General features: G+C 49.5%; 1 protein-coding gene across 1 annotated transcript in view; it reads right to left on the bottom strand.

The window, feature by feature from the left end:
- TGFBI (transforming growth factor beta induced) overlaps window positions 1–781 on the bottom strand; it is a 33,750-nt gene extending 32,969 nt beyond the window's left edge. Inside the window, exon 1 of the mRNA XM_081092291.1 lies at window positions 600–781. Coding sequence (XP_080948417.1) covers window positions 600–733 — 134 coding nt within the window. The 5' untranslated portion in view covers window positions 734–781. The remainder of the gene's footprint in view (window positions 1–599) is intronic.
- Between the last annotated feature and the right edge of the window lie 21,156 nt (window positions 782–21,937).

Genomic DNA, 21,937 nt, shown 5'->3' with positions numbered 1-21,937 from the left:
GAGATTCCAACCTGGCTCTAGTGTACACTGCAGGACCATGGGAAGTGGTGGCCCCCTCTGGACTCAGTTTCCCCATCTGTACAACGTGTGTCAGGCCATGGAATTCTCCTGCTCACCTCGCAGGCAAGGAGATGCCACACTGCCTCTGCTGCCCTGGCTGTGCCCAGAGAGCGCTGTCAGATGCCAGGTGAGCAGGAACCTGGGGGGCGTGGATGCTACCTACCAGCCTGTGTGGACCCAGTGTCACCTGTGGAGGTGCTGGCCAAGGTCCCGACTGGACGGGAATAAGTGTACTGTTGGGTACACGCTTTGCCCTGGCCAACTTCCCACGATGATTCTGGGCACAGCTGCCAACCCCGCTTTTCTCCTGTTCGCTGGGAGCAGAAGCTAAAAGCCGGGTTGGGCGTCTCATGCTCTTGCCTGAGTCTGGGGTCGCTGGTCGGCTCTTCCACCCGCTTCCTCCGCTGGGCTTTCCCTCTACAGCCCCCTCCCTCTCCCCACTTCACGCAGGGCTGGTCCCTCAGAGGGAGCGCCCCACGCGAATGGCTTTGCCCCGCGTCCCCAGCCCGTCCCGCCACCCCAGCGGGCGGCCGGCTTACCCGTGCTGCCGGCCCCGGAGCCGGCTGTGCTGCAGCACCAGCTGGTAGGGCGACTTGGCGGGGCCTGCCTGCGTGGCGGCGGGACCCAGGGCCAGCGCCAGGGCGAGGGGCAGCAGCCGCACGAGGAGCGCCATGGAGCTAGAGGAGTGCTGGCCCGGGTGGTGAGAGCGCCTCCGCCCCGTCCCGCTAATAAGCAGGCGGCGAGGGGCGGGAGGCCTGGCGGGTGGGTGGAGGCGGGAACCCCGGTGCCTCCCGCCCCGCCCCCTGCCCGCGGGCCAGGGCTGTGAGGCTCCGCTCACTTTCTGGGCCGGCCAGCCCTCCCTCCCTCCCTCCCTCCCTCCACCCCCACCCCCCCAACCTGCTAACTGGCACCCAGCTACAGGTCTTGGGAGAAGCTGGAGTGAGGGTAGCTGTGCCCCAGGCTCTCCGCACACCTCCCTCCCTTCTGGAGCCCGCAGGACCTGACCTCAAAGGGCCTTCATGGTCTTGAGGCTACAAAACATTGCCCCAAGTGGGGAGAGAGGCCATACTGAGTCCCACAAAACGCCCAGCAGACTAGCCTCTGCATTCCAAGAGCACCCCTCTCTCCCAGGCTTGCTAATTGAAAGACAGATAAGGAATGAAGCCCAAAGAATGTGGGGCAGGTTTTGCTAGACTCTAAGCTGGTGTTGGAAGCCCCAGAGAAGGGTGGGGTCCGTCACCTTGGTGCATTCATTCTCTTTCAATAAATATCTGTGCGCACTGTGGCCAGATGGATGCTGCAAAGATCTCTGCCCTGGAGGAGCGCAGAGCAAGTAAACAAATCGTCACAGGGAGAGAGGATTTGCCCAAGCACTGATTAATCACCCACCAGGCAGTTACCTGGCTCTGCTAGCCTGGGGGAGACAAAAAGGGATGAGTGGACAGGGTCCATGCTCTTTCTGAAAAAGTTCAGTCTGGAGATCTGCAGGACACCCAACCAGGTGCCCTGGAGCGGGGCAGTGTGGGTCTTGGGAGCCTAGAGGAGGCCCCAGGCCTTGACACCTGCTCTTAGGCCTGAAGGGTCAGGAGCTTACCAAGCAAAATGAGGTGTGCATTCAGGGAACTCAAGTTGTGGGTTTGGCTAAAGCGGGGAGGGAGGGGGAGGGAGTAGAGTCAAGGGTAGAGGGAAGCCGTGTTGCAGGGCTGAGACCCAAGCTAAGAGTCCTGCATGTGATGGAAAAGCAGGCAAGTGACACCATCAGTGTCAGGAGCAGGCCACAAGAGGATCAGCTAAAATAAAATAAGGCAAGACTGGACGCAGGAAGGCCAGTGACTAGGAGGGGACCATGTGAGAGCTTGACCTGTGGTAATGGAGGTGGGCATGAGGAGAAGTGACAAACCTGAGGGGTGTCTAGGGGCAAAAAACTCAGCAGAACTTGGAGGCTGCACATAGGGTATGGGGGAGAAGGAGGAGTCAAGGGTGCCTAAGGTGCTATTGGCATGGGCATCTTGGTAGGTGGTGGTACCATTTTTACTAAGGGACAGAACGGGTGCAGTCTGTCAGGAGAGGGTAAGTGGTTTGGACACGCTAAGTTTGAGGTGCTTGTGATTCATCGAGGTGGAGTATCCCGTGGGCAGCTGAATATATATAAGGATCTGGAGCTCCAGCCAGAGATCTAGAGTGAAGACTGGGATGGGGGAGTGTCTTTGGCCTGTAAGAAGCCGACACTGTGGGAGTGGATACATTCTTTGGGGTGGGCATGTGGAGCAAGAGGTGAGTGATGACAGATGATGGAGGAGGTATGGCAGCGAGCAGTCACCGAGGAAGTGAAGGAGTGCTGACAGGAGAGCAGGAGGAAATGGGGAGTGTGGGGCCCGGAGAAGGGAGCTGTTAGCAGCAATGCTGCACACAAGCCTGTCCAAAGAGCATCCGCTGTGCCTCAGATGAGAGGCAATGGGGAGTTGGCTGCAGAGAGCAGGTGGGCAGAAGCCAGATTATGGGGCCATGAGAGACAGCAAGTGTAGAGTATAGATGAGTCTTTCAAGATGTCTGTCTGAGAAGGGAAGGGGAGAGTCAGGGTGGAAACTAGGGGAAGACAGAACCAACAGAGGCTTGGACATGTCAGGATGCTGAGGGAAAGGAGCTGGACGAAACCATGGGAAAGAGAGAGGGGTAATCAGAGTGGGGGAGGGAGGGAAGCAGGAGACGAGCATGGGGGCTGGTGGAGGGACAGGGTGTTGAGGGAGTAAAAGCCACTGAGGGCCTGCCTTGAGGGATGGTGGAAGGAGTGGAGAGGAGGGAACAGTTTCCAGGGAGAGTTCAGTGGTAGGCTTGGCTAGACTTGGAAACCTTGTGGGCATGGAGGGTAAGGGAGAAGGGTGAGTCAGAGACAGCCTATGAAGACTGGATGCATGTTGGGCACTGGTGAAGGTCCACATTGGGCTGCTTGCTGGGTGGGAGGCATGACGGCAGGTGTGTTCACATCATGCCTGATGGCACCCTGCATTTCCAGGAGGTCATGTCCAGGAGGAAGCTACCTTCAAAGGTCTGGAGTTCAGGGGAGGTATGAGGACTGGAGATGCAGATTTGAGTCACCACACTAGCAGGTGGTGGCTAAAGCCACAGATTGGACAAACTCCCTTCAGAGCATGTGTTAGAAATGAGGAGAAAGAGCACGGGGAAGAGGAGGAGATGGCAGGTCAGAGCCCCGGGAGCACCCATCTGGAGAGGTTGAGGGAAGGCAGAGAGGGAATCCTGAAGGGACAGAGGTCCTGGGAGATCCAGAGTGGCCACAGGAGAGGAGAATGTCAGAGAGCCACCATCATCACCAGGTGGGGCAGAGAGTTCCAGCTGGACCCTCTCACTGAGTGGTTCCTAGGCTATGGTTGTCACTCAGGAATCCAAAGACCACAGGCTACAGAAAGTTTTCTGGAACGCTCTGATTCCAGGTTATATTGTCTGTATTGAAGACTAGGTGTTCTGGGATGGTTTTGACCTTGGAGAGAGCCGGATCTTTCTCTGGTGTCCTCCCTGTCTCCCCTTCTGCCTGCAGGAGCCAGTCCCAGCGCTGTCCTCTCTCCACATTGGGTAAAATGTTCCCTTTGTCTGTCTCTCTGTCCAGATAGGGCTCATTCTGCTGGCTGGTGAGGACGTCAGTCTGGAATTCCAGGACTTTCCTGAAAATCACTCCCTGAGAGAGGGGAATGCCTCTTCTGCTGCATTAGGTCTAGGTTTGGGCCCCTGGGACTTAGGTCCACTTTATCTAAGAATCCTTTTTTTCATTGTGATCTTATTATCATTTTCTTTTTTTCCTGAAGCCTCAAGGAGAAAACCTAGAGTACAGGATAGGAAGCACTAGTCTGATGATTTCCACATCAACAAATCCTATCTGCTGACTTTTGCTCAGTCGGTGATCATGCAAAGAGAGAGGTGTCTTTGGCAATGACCCTACTCAGTAAGTCGATATGGATGAACCCTCGGTCAGGAGTTGGGAAGGCTGCATTGGGCGGGCTGAGGTCTGAGTGCACAGCAGCTTCCTTGGATTGGCATCCAAGTCTAAGCTGCTGTAAAACAGCCCCTTTATAAAGTTGTGGGGTCCTGACCCGAAGGGCATGGTAAGAAATGATAAGAAGTTTCAGAGAAGGAAATGCACCGAGAGGGGAGGGAGGAGCCTTTGGCAACTTTGCTTGATGGTTTAGGGTCATGGGTCCGCCCGCCGGGGTCCAGCCTTGCCTGAGCAATGGCACTGATCTAACAAAGCTACTGAGTGAAGGCTCTGAGGCAGGCATCCTGAGTTGAAATCCCAGTCTCGCTACTTACAAGCTGTGTGGCCTTGAGCAAGTTGCTCAACTCCTCTGAGCCTCAGCTGCTACTTACCTCATAGAGATGATAATAAAACCTACCTCAAAGGACTCTACAATACATTACATGATATAATTCCAGTAAAGTAGCTAACGAATATGAGTTGTTACTGCTCCCCAGTAATTGTTTTACAGAATAGAGGTCACGGAAAAGATATGACAATTTAGCAACAATAGAAGGAATTATCTGAAAAGAACCATTTAATTGGTTGAAAGCAAAACATTTTTCTGTTCCAACATGAGACACAGGACATTGGGAAGGCTCATGAATATGCAAACTAGGCCTGGAAGTTCCCCCACTGGAGCACTGGCTGTGTTCCAGTTTTAGGAAGATGCCCTTTGTGTGTAGGGCCTGGGAGCCCTTCCCGGTCCAGCTCTTCCTCTAGCATTATTTATAGGCTTTGGGGCAAGTCAGGTAATCTCGCTGTAAAACTTCACTCATCTGTAAAATTAACATTCCATGACTTGAGTTTTTCCATGAGTTCAGAAAACAGACTACATTAATACTTCATTTACTGTTTAGATGTAAAAAAAAAGTTCCACCTCCATGCCCCACCACGACCCCCTCTCCAAAACCATACAATGCAGATCCCTGTGAATGTGAATGTGTTCTCCCACCAGAGATTGCTGCTGTGGGGGTGTTACTGTTTTTAAATCCCCACCCAAGGATATATTTTTATTGATTTGAGAGAGAGAAGAAAGAAGAGAGAAACATTGATGTGAGAGAGAAACATTGATCGCTTGCCTCCCGTTTGCGCCCCCGAAAGGGGAATGAACCCACAACCTTTTGGTATACTGGACGATGCTCCAACCAACCGAGCACGAGCCAGGGCTTTGGGGGTGTTTCTGTTGCACAGGACAAGATGCGGCGGAGGAAGGAGCAGGCCCTCCATCCCCAGGTGACTGGAGCCAACCAGGCTGAGCACCGCTCTCTACAAGACCTTTCATTTGGGAAGGATTTTCTTTCCATTTTAGACAAACTGAAGAGAAAGAGAGGCTTGTTTGGAACAGTAATTACTAGACTTTTTCTGGCACTTTATAAAAATGACTACTTTCACATTCTGTGGCTCATTCAAGATCACCAAAAACAGTTAGTTGTTGTTGTTGTTGTTGTTGTTGTTTTAAATACGTGGAGCTTGACAACAGGCCTTAGACATCAAGATGAATTAGTAGCTCCAACAAGTCCCTCACAGAGGACGCCAAGCAAGAAACTGGTCTGTGTCTGTCAGGGGGAGAGCTGGCATTTGCAGCCTGGCTGACTCCGTGCCTTCTTTTTGTCATCCTCTCCTGTGTTCCTGGTGATGTCGGGCATCAGTTCGAGGGATGACACAGTCAAAATAACTCCCAGAGGGCACTCGGCCTTCCTAACCTGCCCCCTGTAATGAATTAGAAAGCTCTTAAATTCAGTTCCCTAAGACTTGCTAGGAAGAAAGAAGGGTTGGTTTGGGCAGGATGGCCAATTTAAAAGAGCACATGAATCAAATTTGGGGGAAATGTTCCATTCTGTATACAACACACAGCACTTAGAGCAGTACTTTCCACATAGCAAGTATTTATCCACCTAACAAACACATGCAAGAAACATCCCAGCTTATCAAAATTAAGAGGTGACTGTAGTGCCATTTAGGGAATTCGGCTTTGGTTTTCGAAAGATTTGCCACTCAAAATGTGATCTGCAAGACAGCAGCTTTGGCACCTCCAACCCCACCCCAACCCTGGGCACTGCAGCAGACTCTCATTTTAACAAGATCACCAGGTCAGTTGTGTGCATGTCCAAGGCTGAGAGCACAGGCTTACAGCTAAAGCTCAGAGGAGTTTCAACTAGGATTCAATTTATGTAAAACTTTTCAAGAAATATAACCATCGACAAAAAAAGATTTAAATACACCTGAAAATGTGTGCCAGTGAAATGGCCGCGTTGGAAATCTCTGCTCACCCACCCAGTCGTTGGGCATTCACTATCTTCCACACATGAACGGGAGAAGGAAATTGTGGTCAGGCTGGGTCACCTTCAATTCTTCTCCCCTTTCAAAGCCTGCAAAGGGGGCCTGGGTGACCCACAGGTTTGTAACAGCAAGAACCTAAATCCTGCATCTTCAGGCTCCACAACTGATGAGGACAAGACAGCTGCCACCGCTCTAACATGGCAGTAAGTCCCCATTGTTTACTCTCCTTAATGACTTGCTGTTTTCACAACTTCTCCAAATGCTGGCTTTCATAATCAGGGCTTGCCAAATGCTGCTACGTGTTGGCTGGGACCCAAATTTATTTTCCAGGGAAACTGACTCTTCACAGGAGAGTTGCATTGATTTGGCTCAGATCAAACATCTTGAAAGAGAAGAATCCAGAGGCGATGTGGAGGTTGCTTCAGTTGCCTGACCTCCAACGCTTTTGTGGAGTGATGCCCACAGTGGGGAACTTACCAATGATTGTTGGTTTGAGAAGCAAACTTACTCACGCCTTTCCTCTGCTTTCCTCAAGTTTTCTTGCAAAGGCCTCTGAGAAAGAGCCAACACCCAGGGGCAAGGCATTCCGAAGTCCAGTAATCCCCAGGGCTCATTTGTTCAGCTCTTCTCTGCTTCTTTAGTCTCGTCAGTGGCACCGCCCAAGGTTGGAAACCAGTGCAGCCAGTTTTGCCCCTCTCCCCTTCCTGCCCCACCCCTGCAATCAGTCACCAAGACCCGGTAGTGCCCTTTCCAAATCTCTCCTAGATGTTTCTACCACCCCCCCTCACTACCTACCTTCTCAGCCCTCAGCCAGTCTCCTTGACATCACCTCCCACCCCCACCCTCACCCCAGCCATCCATTTTTCCCCACACCGTCTGTCTTATCTGCCACAAACATCGCTTCTACCAAAACACTGCTCTCCTAGGACATTCCCAATGGCTTCTATTGTTTATCAGAGAAAATCCAGACTGCTCTTCCCGTTTGGATTTAATAAACAACTTTTTCCCACTAGTTAAAAAAAGGAATAATACACGCACATTATTCAAAGCTTGGAAAACACAGAAAAGGTTAGATAAGAGGATAAAAATTACCCATCCATAATTCCTATATCAAAAGTTACTTCCCACGAATTGTCCTATTGTAGCTGGCCTCTCAGTCCTCCACAGAACCCCTCCCTTTGACCCCGTGTCAGCCCTGGCTCCTGAAGGGCTGTGCCTTGTCACTCTCCCGCACCAGCCCACACAGCCCCACCTTTGCTTTCGCTGTGCAGGGCATTTCTCCTTGTCTCTACTTACATGTATAATACTCTCCCTTCAAGACCAGCGTTGCTACTGAGATGCTGTGTGTCCTCGGGTAAGTCCCTTAACCCTTTTGGGCTGCTGGGGTTTTTTTTCAGCTGGTCTCCCTTCCACAGTTTTCCATAGAAGGCTCTCCTTTTTGATGTCTAACACTTCTAGCCTTTAGCCCTGGGGTCTGTCATCGCAGTCTTCACCTGTGCTTCTTTTATAACCCCCTTGATAACTCAGCATGAGCCCAGTTAACATGTAGGGATCCGTTAATTGACTGGCTGGCTGTATTTTGAAAGGTCTGGCCTAAACCCCTTCTGGTCCAATTCCCACCTGTTCCAATGGATCGGTCCTGGGTAGGCAGTGACACACTGCTTTAGGTGGCTGCTCCCCCACACACCTTGGATTGTCCTGTGGCCCGCTGGGTCAGGCAGAGGCTCTGAAGTGCCTCAAGGAATGCTGGCCCTGGATCCCCTCCCAGCTTCCCTGGCTGGGCGTTCAGTCCCAGCAGGAAGAAGCCGGCTCCTCCGGAGCTGGGTACTCCCAACATCGCATCCTGATTCTCTGACTGTCCCCCCTGCTACGGGAAAAGAAAGCCCCCACTTCCTCAGCTACAGGGCTGTGCTGGCACAGAGAGCAGAAAAGGGGTGGGAGGCTGAGCTACCTTTCTGACTGACAGCAGCCATTCTAAGAGCCATGGTAAATGTGCCTAAGAAGTGCTCTTATGCTGATCATGCCCTACCTCACCCACAATCCCCCTGGACATTTGAATCCATGGGACAGAAGGCCATTTGTGCTGCCTGAAGCGCTTGTGCCGTTATTATCAGCAAGACTTGTCTTCGTGAAGGAGAGATTTCAGTCAAGAGACAAGGTGCAGCAAAGCAAGCACGAATGTATTGGCGGCAGCAAAAACACACGTAGGACAGTGAAACAAGGAAGGGCTTGGCACAGAAGAAGCAACAGGATCCGTACCCAGACTTCCCTGGACCCTTCACTACCCTCTGCCCCACCCAGCAGTCAGGCTCTGGGCCCAACCAAGAGGACAGGGCTCCAGGGCACACCTGTCAACATCAGTTAGATGCCCCCCTCCCCCCCCCTCCCGCCCCCCGCCACCCAGTCTTTCTAAATGAGCATTTTCTTCCTGAAGCTTATCTTCCATCCAAGGGTCTCCTGCTTATTCACCAGGTCATGAATGGGGTACATGCTGTGATAAGAGGAGGAATATAAAGGGACTGGATTGCTGCTTGTAACAGCAAAGCAGGGATGAGCCTCTGAGGGTCCCTGGCTGAGGCTGTGCCTGGGAAAGGCTATGAACTGGAGAATGGCCCGGGGAAGCAGTCAGAAGAGGGAAGCAGATGCGTGCATGCATGTGTCCAGGCAGAATACTAGCCTATTAAAGAATAATCATAGCTTACCAATGGCAGGGGCTACCCTAAGTACTTTCCAGGCCTTAAGTGATTTCATCCTTAAGATAATCCTATGGGTCGGGTATTGTTATTTTTTTCTATTTTACAGATGAGGAAGCAAGGCCCGGTGAGGCCAAGGAACTTGCTAAAGTGGTGACGAAGCTGGTAAGCAGAAGAGTCAGCACTTGCACGGAGGCAGCCGGGCTCCCAGCACCTGCCCTGCTTATTCCACTGAACTGTCGCCTCTCCTGAGCGGTGTAGCTGCACATGTTCTGAGAGCTCTGGAACCTTCTCTCCCTTGCCCAGATGTTCATTGAGCAGCCCCCTGCAAGTCCCCAGTGGCTCTCTGTGAAGGAGGCAGCCTGGGTGAGAGAAATGCTGGCACCAGCCACTCCCCTCCTCCACACACACACACACACACACACACACACACACACTCAGGGGAACTGAGTTGCCTGAAGCACTGTTTTCTGTCACTATGAGTCAGTGTTCCATTGAGTGGATCAGCTAGAATTATTTAGCTGGGGGCCACTCTGAGCCTACGAAAAGAGTGCCCCCTGTAGACTGCTGGTGAGTTCAGGGAGCCATGCTCCCCAAGCTCAGGGAGGGGTTCACAGCCAAGTGTCCCTGCTGCCCCTGTAGCCCTGACTTTCGGCCTCTTCCAAGCCATGTCCTTGTAGCGTCCTCCTCTGATAAAGTCTCTAGCGTTAGAGTTAAACGCCACACAGCTAGTATGGGCAAGAGGGGAATTGCTTCTGGAATTTCTGGGGAGCACACTACTGGGTTTTCCCTGGGGTCTGGGTAGACACCAGAGGGAGCCTGCAGCACTGACCTTGGGGCTCCCGGTGGCTTGGACTGCCCAAAGGGAACATTCCCTAGCTGCACCCCAGTTTACCATGACGTGCCCTCTAGGCTCCAGTTGAGAATGTATGGTCTCTGTCCATGTGAGATTAGTATAGTAAACATCCTGGGCAGGCGCTGGCAAGACCCCACCCTCCATCTTAATTATCTAGCCCCTCTCTGCAGCCATCTGCACCTCAACCATGACCTCTCTGTGACTCTTGGTTGGCAAGATGGAGCACTTTCTCTCCTGGAATACTCCACATTGGGGATGGACGAATATATACTAAGCCACCATTATTTCTCTTAATGCACCATAATAGTACAGCAGTCCCGCTTAGTCCCCAGGGATACGCTCCAAGACCCCCAGTGGATGCCTGAAACCATGGACAGTACCAAACTCTGAATATGCTGCTTTTTCCTATACATACCTACAATGAAGTTTAACTCATAAATTAGGCACAGTAAGAGATTAACAACAATCCTATATAATAAAAGGCTAGTATGCAAATTGTCCCCATGGGCGGGAGTTTGACTGACCGGTAGTTAGACATGTGCTGACCACCAGGGGGCAGCACAGAACATGGTGGGTGTCAGCAACACGGCGCTGGCAGTGGGCGGCAGTGGAGGTGCTGCCGGCCCCAATGGGCCCTGACGAGAGTGGGACCATGGTGGGATGGTGGAGCAGGTGAGTGGGCGGCACCAGGCCAAGGCAGGTGCGAGTGGGGGCCCCAATTGCCCCGCTGGTCACCCCACAGATAGGCCCTAATCGCTGGCCAGGCCTAGGGACCCTACCCGTGCACAAATTTCATGCACTGGGCCTCTAGTAACTAATAATAAAATAGAACAATTATAACTATATACTATAAGTTATGTTAATGTGATCTTTCTCACTCTCAGAATATCTTACTGTAGTGTGCTCACTCTTCTTATGATAATGCGAGATGATAAAATGCCTATTTAGTTGAAAACTTTCACCTTTTCACATAACGAAAGCACTTTCTGGCTTCTCTTTGGCATATCCTAATTGCCAGCCTCCCCACTCTTATGCTTTGGGGCCTTTATGAAGCAAAATAAGGATGACTTGAACACAGGCACTGTGAGACGGCTGCTAAGTGACGGCTGTGGGTATTGTATACAAGGTGGACAAGCTGGTCACGGTGATTCACGATGTACTAGGGACGAAGCAGAATGGCATGAGATGTCATAACACTGCTCAAAACAGTGCACAATTTAAAATGTAAGAATTATTTATTTCTGGCCTGGCCGGTGTGGCTCAGTGGTTGAGCATCAACCTATGAACCAGGAGGTCACAGTTTGGGCACATGCCTGGGTTGTGGGCTTGATCCAGTGTGGGGCGTGCAGGAGGCAGCCGATCAATGATTCTCTCTCATCATTGATGTTTCTATCTCTCTCTCCCTCTCACTTCCTCTTTGAAATTAATAAAAATATTTTTTAAAAGAATTACTTATTTCTGGAATTTTCCATTGAATATTTTCAGACCGAGGTTGACTGTGGGTAATGGAAAATGCAGAAAGTGAGATCATGGATAAGGAATGGACTACCGTACGTTAAATAATAAGTGAAAGGTAATTATTTTTTGCTTGGCACAGCCCCACATGTGACAACATTTTGGCAAGGCACATTAAAAAAACACAAAACCCTTTCTTTTATTCTTGTTTAATTACTCATCAAACATTATCGGTACCTGAGAATTCCTCAAACTAATAGCATGTCACCTTAGTTAACATTTAATACAACAAAATCCCAGGGCAACAAAAGTATTAAAACAACCCAAGGGATCGGTATAAAAGATTTTCCTATATTACTGAGCATATTTCTGAAGTTACAGTTGAACTAGCGTTTGAGTTAATCCTATTGCTTGCTCTATATCATTTTAAAAAATACTGGACAACCGGCTTGCTCCAGGGACTGGTTCTGGCCTGACTGTACAAACACTGAACTCATGCGCTGAGCCCGGCGGTGGGCTGCAGGCTGCGGTTCTAGGGATGAGTCAGTTCTTCTCTGGCTCTGAGACAGTCAGGTGGGGGAACCAGGCACATATACAATGAAATAAGTGCCTAATACAGGGTTCTATGCAAAAGGAACTCCACAGGGAAGTACCCACCCACACAGTGGGGGCAGGGGTAGGGTAGAGAGAGAAAGGCAGGGGATCGGGATTCTTCCCAGAAGAGGTGATTCATCATCTGGTTGAGAGGGAAGCCAAGTCAGCAAGGTAGACTGCAACTCATCAAACCAGAAGCCGGAGACAGGCAGCCGGGCTGGGTTTCTGGTTCTCGTTAGTGCTTTACACAGTCCCCGAGACACAAGAGCCCGGAAGAATTGCTCTCTGTGTATCCATTCTCAATGGCCAAGGAAAATGCCATTCTGGTGATGCTATTTAGGATAAATCTTTATCCCCCTCCCTCCAGTGTACAGAAATCTACTAAACATCCTAAGGTTGGATTTATGGTCCTTCTCAAAAATAGACCCAAGTTCATTCTGTGGGCACTTTCCAAACTCCAAAACCAGTAAGCCCTGGAGCGGGCCTGGGGCCTGTGCACTCTATTTCAACAGCGACTCAGGACACAATGTTCTGGTGCCACGCAAACACGGTTCAGGCTCCTTCCAAGCTTTCTAGTTGCTGACAGTTTAGAGGAGGAAACGAGGAGTAACAAGTGTGTGTGTGTGTGTGTGTGTGTGTGTGTGTGTGTGTGTGTGTGTGTGTGATGTGTGAACAGCAGATGATATCTGTGTGTCCAAATCCAATAAGCGCAAGTCCTATGGAACCCCTGAGGGATGTGGCAGAGCGCTGCCAAGTTGGGAGGGGCGCGAGGCTCGAGGCAGCGCTTATAAAGGCTTGGCTTAGTGATTAAAGTCCAACACAATATGCAACTTCAAAAACATGTTTGTTTAGATACAAAGTTCATCCAAGACCCCATAAATAAGACCTTGGCCCTGTTTCATAGAGTTTTGTGACAGCCATGGCCTCTTTTTAATGTTGGCTCCTATAACTTCCACTGGGGACCGAGTTGATCACTCCAAGCCAGTAAATTAATAAATAAAGCAGGAGAAAGGAAGACTGCAGGGTCATGAGACCCGGGCTTTCATGCCTCTTCTTTCTTTATAACTGTTTCCAGATGTTGGGGGTTGGCACAGTGTCAGCTCGGTGACAATAACTAACGAAAGTCCTTCCTCCCCAGCTAACAGCAGGCAGCTACCGGTCCCAGCAGAACCGCCTGTTTGTGTTTTCGTTTCCGAGGACTCACTTGGCTGGAAGCACGGCCCTTGTCAAGTGTTTACCTGGCAGAGGCCATGGAATTGATTACAGCCAAACGCAAGCATCTCAGTGCAGGTGTCTCCTGAGAGAGGCTGGGAAGAAGTGCATACTTCTACAGTAGCCTAGAGAAGAGAGGAAGATGGCGCTGGATTTGGGGTCTAACATCCCATCACCAAGGCAATGGTACACATATGGTCATTAGTCTGGGAACCTGTCCTCACAGGAGAGGTGAGAAATGGGTAGTTCCTGACTTCAGGGTGCTTACAATCTGAGCTGAGTGCACAGCGGGAAACCAAACCAGACAAGGACTGGGGCCAGATGAGCTTTGCCGGGAAGCCATTCTGAAAACACTTACATGAAAGGACTCATGAAGGACAGAGGTGCTCTTAGAATGGCAGGCCCTGGCATGGCGCAAGTGCCAGTCCCCTGTGGGGAATTGCACTCTGCAGCTCAGACCTTGGCCACTGTGCCAGTCAATTTGTAGTGGCCCAAGGCCTCCATTCTGCTTCAGTGCTCGTGATTCCTGGGAAAGTCTCCCTCATCTGCAGATTTTTATTTGCTGGCCAGTGTGCTCATCACAACCACAGGGAAAATCAGCTCTGAATTGTTAGAACTGGAAATACATTAATTAGTTTGACCTAAGTGTCAGACTGATAGGGAGTGGTGGTTCCACTGACTACCTTGGAGTCAACCAAAGAATGAATGTCATTGCTTTCTAGAACACAAGCAGCACTTACGTGTGGATTTCCAGGAAAATCCTGCAACTGGAAATGCTCCAGAGGAGCCCAGAAATTATTTGCTTTCATGCCTCAAAAGATATATCTGATCTCAGTGAGTTTTGACTTGTCAGTGGCCAGAACTTGTTCCCCTGAGTCATTTGCAGGAATTAATTTTGCGAACATGAACAGAAAGCCCCGAAGGGTGTGAAGGAGAGCTTGTGGTTGGCCAGGGCCACTTTGGGGAAGCAAGAAAAGCTGAGTCTGTTTGCTGGCGACGAGGCCTGCCGTGTCAGGGATAGAGCGAGAGAGTAAAGGGACAGTCCTGTTCTCCCGTCCCTGCTGCTGATGCTGTGCTCTTCCCTGGTCTCGGATGGGAAAGGTGAGCTGAGACAAGCTATGCGTTCCATTCACACCACAGACCCATAGCTCCAGCCCCAGGACACTGGGTGTGCATACCACTTGCAGGTGAAATGCTCCTACATAACCCTGCTTTTGGAACATGCATGGAAATATATTTCAGAGCATGGCTTCCTAGGGCTTCATGTCTCAGGGGCCAACGATGGGGTTCTGTAGCCCCTTTCCTGGCTAGACGGGTTCCATGCAGTGCTGCCCAGACCCGCGGACCTATGAGATGAGCCCCAGAGGAGTTCTAGGAGCCTCCTTTTCTAGTAAGTTCAACACGCAGGGAGCACATACTAAAGTGTCAGCTGTGGCTGTGGAAGATTCTTTGTTTTCCAGAAGCACACCATCGTCTGGAGACCACCCAATGACACGAACTTACGAGTGGGAAACCTTCACCTCGGTGGCCAAGCTTACGAAGTCTTTTCTGCTTTCAGGACCCAGCGCGCTCTTTTTCATCTCCAGGCCCACGTGGGCTGGCTTCCACTTGGCCACTTGATTTTAGCTCAGACAGCGCTTTCTCCAGGAAGCCTTCCCTTCCCAATGCCCTTTCTCCAGGCTTGCACTGGCCTCTATTTTTCTACTGCTGGGGCATCGGTCTGGTTGTAACTGTCTGCTGACATCTAGACTGCACGTAGGGGAGGGCAGGGGTAATGCCTGCCTCATTTACTCCGCTATTCCCAGTATTCATTCATTCATTGATGCATTAACTTATTGATGGAGAACCTGGTATGAGCCAGTCAGATGGTCAAAGAAGAGAACGTCATTGCAAGGCTTTATTACTGGCGTGTGTGTTTGGGGGAGGAGGGGTGTTGCAGGAGGTGCACCGTGAGTCTTTGAAGGAGTTTGAAAAGGGAAGACAGTAGGGGGCAGGGATCCTCGCTGCATCATGCCGTCACCCCTAGAAGACGTCTGGGCTTTCATGGGAATAAATCTGGGAATCATTAATAAGTGGGAAGGTTGCTCACATTCAAGGAGCTCCTACCACAAGCCAAGATGGCTTTCCAGATGCCAAGCACGTTGACAACGTCTGCCCTTCACCCCGAGCTGGCTGCAGGCCAGGACACTTCTTGGGCTCTCTCATTTGATCTTTGGACAACCCTGGGGGCAGAGATGGCTGTCCCTGTTTTTACAGATGAGGGACTGAACCTCAGAAAGGGTGGGATTGGGTGAAGACTGCATAATCTCCAAGCTAAATTTTAAAGTTGATATTTAAAGATTTTCATCATATGTTTACATAACTGCCAAAGATGCCAGAGTACTGTATTTTGAATATGTACATTACATTATAATTTTTCAAAAAGATTAGAACAGTAGATTTAGTTCATGCAATTTACAGAAAATGTTTATGTATCAACTCTACCCCTTACCAGCCATTTGACCTATGGCAGCTACTTAACTGCTTATATGTCAATGTTGTCTCTAAATTAGAAACGCTAATAGTAGCTACTTATGAGGCTGCTGGGAAGATTACATGAGCTGATTCACATAAAGTATTTAGAATAGGGACTAGTCCATACTGCCATATATGTGTTTGCTGTTGTTATTTTTATGTGATTAATTGTGAAGCCAGTCTTCATTGTCAACATTAGCTAAAGCAAACATACTTTTGGTCAGAAAAGTAAGATTTTCTTTTTTAATTCAAATAAATATATTACTCCCTGCCCCCTGACAACCTTCTCTCTCATGAATTTTAATTCTAGTGAAGACAGGTAAGGCCCTGTGCCCCATAAACCAAGTGGAACACCTTCCCTGCTTCTTTCTTGGGTCTCAGGAGCCTGCCTTTTCCAGCTCCTGTCCGTTGTTAGGAATCCCGGGATTCTGTGTCCTGGCACTGTGCCCCGGGGTAAGCCAGATGAGAGGGAAATCTTGCGTTTGCAAAACTGAGCAGGAGCTGGGAAGGGGAGGTGGGTCAGGCAAGCCAGCATCAAGGAGGAGCCTCTCAGGCAGACGTGCTGCAGAAGAGCACACGTGTGAAAGCTGAGAAGATGGATTCTGGTGAAAATGATGCATGTCCACACCCCTTGCAAAGTCTTTCTGTCGCCCGAGGGGTGTGTGTACTTAGTTTATAGTTCCCATTTGCCAGTGACCACTAGTGTATGAGGCAGCCCTCTCTTAGCTGGGGCGCAGCATCCCAAAGCACATCAGATGAAAGAGGTCAAAGGTTTGCTGGATTTTTCCTCCTTAGAAAGGTCAGATTGCAGGCAGGTGCTCCGCTGACATGCCATGGCCAAGTCCTATAGGCCCTTGTTATCAAAGAATGGTCCATGGACCAGAATGCCTGGCAAGGCCGCTAGATCAGGCCCCACCCACTGAGTCAGAATCTGCTACAAACCGGGGGTTCTGAACGTTGGCAGCACCTTGGAATCTCTGATCAAGGGCAGCTTTTCACAAATCCTGATGCTCAGGCCACATGTCAGACCAATGAAACCAGAACCCTGGTCCTGTGGTTGTCCAAGCAACAGTTTTAAGGTCCCAGTGATTCCCGTGTATGGCCAATGCTGATGGATGCAGGTGCAGGCCCTCCGCCCCCACTCCCATGGCATGCTCCTCTCTTCACCTGAGCTACTAGGGTGGACACAGCCCTTTCCCACCCTAAGCCAGACCCCACAACTTGGTCCTGACTCCTCTTCCTAGCCTTTTCTCCAAATGCTCCCCCATCCACATGTCCTGGCACACAAGAGCTGCGCGCGCGCGCACACACACACACACACACACACACAGCTGCCCTGCTTCTTGTCCAGGCAGAAGGCTGGCCCAGGAAATGCCAGAGCCTGAAAAACTGCAGGGCTGAAGACCATCTCTGCTACTCCTGGGAGTTGTCTGGCACACCAATTTGTCTTATGAAATTAAAGCTATTTTAAATTACTCCTCTAAGGGGAGTGGGCAAAGCCCACATTAGGCAATTTTCTTTGGTTTCCACAGCATAAAATTTGCCTGGAAATAACCAGCTTTCTATCATGTGTAGCAATGTTAACACAGAACTTCAAATGAGGGCCCCTCCCTTCTAAATAATAGTCTTACTCTTTGGTGGCACAAGATAAGTCTGTGACCGCAGCCAGCAGACCCCTGACCGCCACGCTTCAAAGGAAACCTTCCAGCTCGCTCTGGCAGCCGAGCCTGACCTCAGTTCAAACCCACCATAAAGGCTCTTTTAATGCAGAGGCATGCACTGGGGTTTGGGCCTGGGCTCCTCTGCTCTCCCTTCATGCTATGGAAATCATTTACTGATTTGCTTGTATTAAATTCAGGCATATTTAATGTCTAGCCACAGGATAGAGGAGGGGGACTCCCCTCACCATCACTGCCACCCATGGGCAGTCCTCCCCAGGGATCCCGGACTCCCAGCTGTGGTACTTTAGTGCGGGCGGCCTTCCACACCTTTACCTCCTGCCCTTGCTGGGCATCCCTATTTTTTTTTTTATTTTTTAAATATTTTTATTGCTTTCAGAGAGGAAGGAGAGGGAGAGAGAGATAGAAACATCAATGATAAGAGAGAATCATTGATGGGCCGCCTCTTGCACATCCCACACTGGGGGTCGAGCCCGAAACCTGGGCATGTGCCCTGACTGTTGGGATTGGGATGGGTTGCAGAAGCTGCTGGGAGGTGTCCCGAGGAGATCTTTAAGGCCATTCGGCCACCTATGGCACTTGGCGGAGGAGGAGCACTGCAGAGAGGGGAGGGATGAGAAGGACTTGGGAGGCTGCTTCTACCCTGGGACTGTGACGCATGCCGCCCGCCTCTGCAACATAAGATTTGCCTGTATCTCCACAAATGCTCCCGGCACACTGTGCAACTTCCACTCTAGGCGAGGCCTCCCTCTCACACAGGAACTTCATCCAGAGCAGAAAAAGCTGAGGGTTCTGGGCCAAACACCAAGAAACTTTGGTGTGCACATGGCTGTATGATTCATCTCTCCAGAGATAACATAGTTATCAAAGATCTAAAGTCTGAACCACCCCGAGTTTCCAAACCTTCTTTCAGAAAATGCCACCTCAACGGCACTCAGGAATTTACACTTTTAGTTCAACATTTCTGATGAGAACTGCAACTTTTCTATTTATCAGGAAAGGCATGAATTAGCCACTTATAGTAAGAGGAAATGGCTTACCAACTATCAGCGTTAATTCTTGAGATTCCGTTTAATTACACAATACTCTACTTCCTCTTCCTCAGTTAACATGAATAAGCAATTGTCTGAAATATGAAATATACAAACCACAGCAAAGACTAAGAAATCCGAAACTGTGTATGTGTGCTCTTTGTGTACCAAGCAAAGCAGATGGCATCGTCGAAAGAAAAGACTGAAGAAGGGAGACAGTCCTTCCCCTCCCCGAGTTCCAGGAGCGTCTCAGAAACCATTTTTGGAGTTTATTTCTAAACCACAGGCCGATAACAACAAAGAGCTTTTAAGTCTTTGGCTACAGCCATCCAGAGTAAATCACTCCCTTATTAACCTAGAGAGTAACGATCAAGTCAAAGATGCTCTCTTGTTCCTTAGCCAGCGTCTGTTTCAAATGCCTGCCTCCACATTCCACGTTGCCACATGTGCGAACACTTAGACGTTGGAATACGTTCCCTGTTACAGCTGTCACTGTGCATTGCTTCTCAACTCAAAAAGAGATTTAAAAGATGATCAGATAGAAAATACTTCCAAGCTGAGAACAAATCCTCTTATTGTGACTCCAACTACTTTCTGTCTCTATCACAAGGTTAGATTAAGTAATCCCTTGGCCGTGTTCCCGAACACCCAGACATATTTTATGTGAAGCGTGAGTCACGGCGGCACCGCTTTCAGGCTTCGGACCGACTCCTTGGAGTGAAGAACAAACGGTCGTCCTAAGTTACTGGTGATGATGGATTGGGAGCGAGGCATTGTCCAAGTGAAGGAAAACAAAATAGGAAAATGCTGCCTTGCCAACCTGAAATAAAAAGAGCTAATCGTCCTGTGTGAGTTGTGTCAACTAAGACGTATGGGATCGTGGCAGAGCCTGGAGAGACGGACGTTCGAGGCGAGCTCCGTCATGAATGAAATATTTAGGCTCCAGAGTCAGGTGTGGACTTCTAAGAGTTTCATGGAGAAAGATAATTGCTGCCTTTCCTCCATCCAGTGCTGTTTTCCGTGGGGCAGAGTTTTAGGATGGCAATTTCAAAAGAGAGTGAAGTCAGTCATTTCCTCAAATGTTGGTGTGAATCCAAACACTATTTAACGTATGCGTGAGGGGACAAACATGATGAATGGATTTGGTACCTAGAGCCTTTGCCTTGTCAGATCCCCATCCGAGGAGAATTTCATTTCTGCCAGACCACTCATGAGAATTTTTGTGGTTTTTGAATCAAGATATCAGACAGAGGGGAAAGAACCCCAGACGCAGGGGGAAAGGAGAAAACTAGGAAGTCGTCCGTGTCTGACTCAGTGCTGCCCAATACTGAGCTACAGATATAATTTAAAATTTCCTAGTAGCCATATTAACAAAGTAAAGAGAAATAGGTAAAATTAATCTTAAATATATTTAACCCAACACATTATCATTTCAACATGTAATCCATATAGAAATTATTAGTTTAGCCCCGGCTGGTGTGGCTCAGTTGGCTGAGCACCGTCCTGTGCACCAGGAGGTCACCTGTTGGATTCACATTCTCAGGATTTCAGGCTCGATCCCCGGTAGGGGGCGTGCAGGAGGCAGCCAAACAATGTTTCTCTCTCATTGATGTTTATCTCTCTCTCTGAAATCAATAAAAAATTTTTTTTAAAAATTGTTAGTTTATCTTTTTTTTTAACCAAGCCTTCAAAATCCAGTGTGTATTTTACACTTAAAGCAGGTCTCAATTCACTAGCCACACTGTAGGTGCTTAATAGCCACATGTGACTGGTGGCTACCATAGTGGACAGTACATCTAGATAATAAATTACTGGGGAGAAGTAAAAATGAAGAAAAGCCCTAGAGGCTTAGGTTTAGGAGTTTGGGCAAGGATGAGATTTTTGAAGAGACGTGCTGGAGCAGCTGTGAACTGTCAGGTAAATGTACAGAATTGCTGTGGAGCATGTACTTAGATCCATCCATTTCAGAACTGTCAAAGAGTAAAAATAAAATATTTGAGTTTTGAAATTAATTTGGGTAGATGGACTATGTTTCCTGAAACTGGACCACTTGATCCTGGCTTTATAAGGGTTATAAATGCAACCTGGATGGAGGAAAAGTAGACTAAAATGTGAGGTAGAAAGTATGATTGTGGGCAGAGGCCAGAGCTATACTATTACCTAGATTTATACAAGGAATGCTTGTCCCTTGTCTGGCATGGGTCACAACCAACCCAGGAGGGCCGAAGTTAGTACATCAATCAAATACAGGAGAGTGTATCAATTGGAATGGCCTGTGGGTATTATGGAACAACTAGAGGCCCAGTGCACAAAATTCACGCAGGGGGGGGGGCAAGGAAGGGGGTCCCTCAGCCTTCACCCTCTAGCAATCCAGGACCACTGGCTCCTAATAGCCCCTAATCACTCACCTGCCTGCCTGATCACCCCTAACCACTCTGCCTGCCTGATCACCACTAACTGCTCACTTGCCTGCCTGATATCCCCTAACCACTCTGCCTAGGCCCCTGCCGCTGCAGCTTCGTCCAGAAAGATGTCCGGAATGACGTCCAGAAGGTTGTTAGGCTGTCCAGTCTAATTAGCGTATTACTCTTTTATTAGTATAAATGGCCTTAAAACCCTTGGAGGAGACGGGCATGGCCACATGACTCAGAGCCTGACATGTGGTGTAGTGTGGGCTGGTTACCTGGGTGCAGCAGCACAAAACAGGATAAAGGATGCCTGCCACCAACTTGCACCACAGGACAGGAGACACTGACATTCAGACCTTCATAGGCAGCTCAAGCCCAAGGCTCAGGGCAGCCCAGAGCTCTGAACTCACCTATGTCAGATGGGAGTAAAAATCTTGCCAAATCAGCATGTCAGCACCATTTTGGTGGCCCAATCTTGTGAGATCCTGTGAAAAAAAAAATATGCTGCCCTGTGAGAGTGCTCTACTCTTCCTGGAACTGGGATCTGTCATGGATCCCGGGATAATCCCATGGATGTGGGTCCTGAAGTTCCTTAGAGCATCTGGTCAACCCGGCATCGGGGAAAGGGAGTACCCCAGAAGGAAGAAATGAGAGCCAGAGTTCATACAGATGGAATTAGTGGCTTCAGCTGGTCCCACACATCAGATGGAACTTGGAAAATTTCAAGAAAGTAACTCCAAAGCATGGAGTGCCCGAGGAAGGACGGAGACCCCCTTTGTGAGTCTAAGGCCATGTGGGAAGGGACCTCTCCGAGAGTGAAAGAGAATAAAGTCGATATAAAGAGAGAAACAGAGTAGGGGAAACCAAGTGAGGGACACAGTTCTGACACGAAGTCCTTGAGACCAGTTCAAGCCCTGCAATGATCAGCTTTGGCAGTCAGGAAATTCTCTTTCTGACATTAGCTAGTTTGCCTGGGGTCTCTGCCACCTGCAACTCAAAGGGCCCTGGCCAATGCCAAACTGTTCAGTGCCTTCAAGATCAAAGTCATAGTTTCCATCATCTCAGGAGCCATTCCCTCCTTCCCAGTCCTAACACCATGTCCCGGCATGGTGTCGTCTGAACATGTCC

This window comes from Myotis nattereri (assembly GCF_964212035.1).
Source record: "Myotis nattereri genome assembly, chromosome: 5".
Lineage (NCBI taxonomy): Eukaryota > Metazoa > Chordata > Mammalia > Chiroptera > Vespertilionidae > Myotis > Myotis nattereri.
Note: the sequence above shows the minus strand (reverse complement) of the source record. Positions and strands in the feature narration are given on the sequence as shown.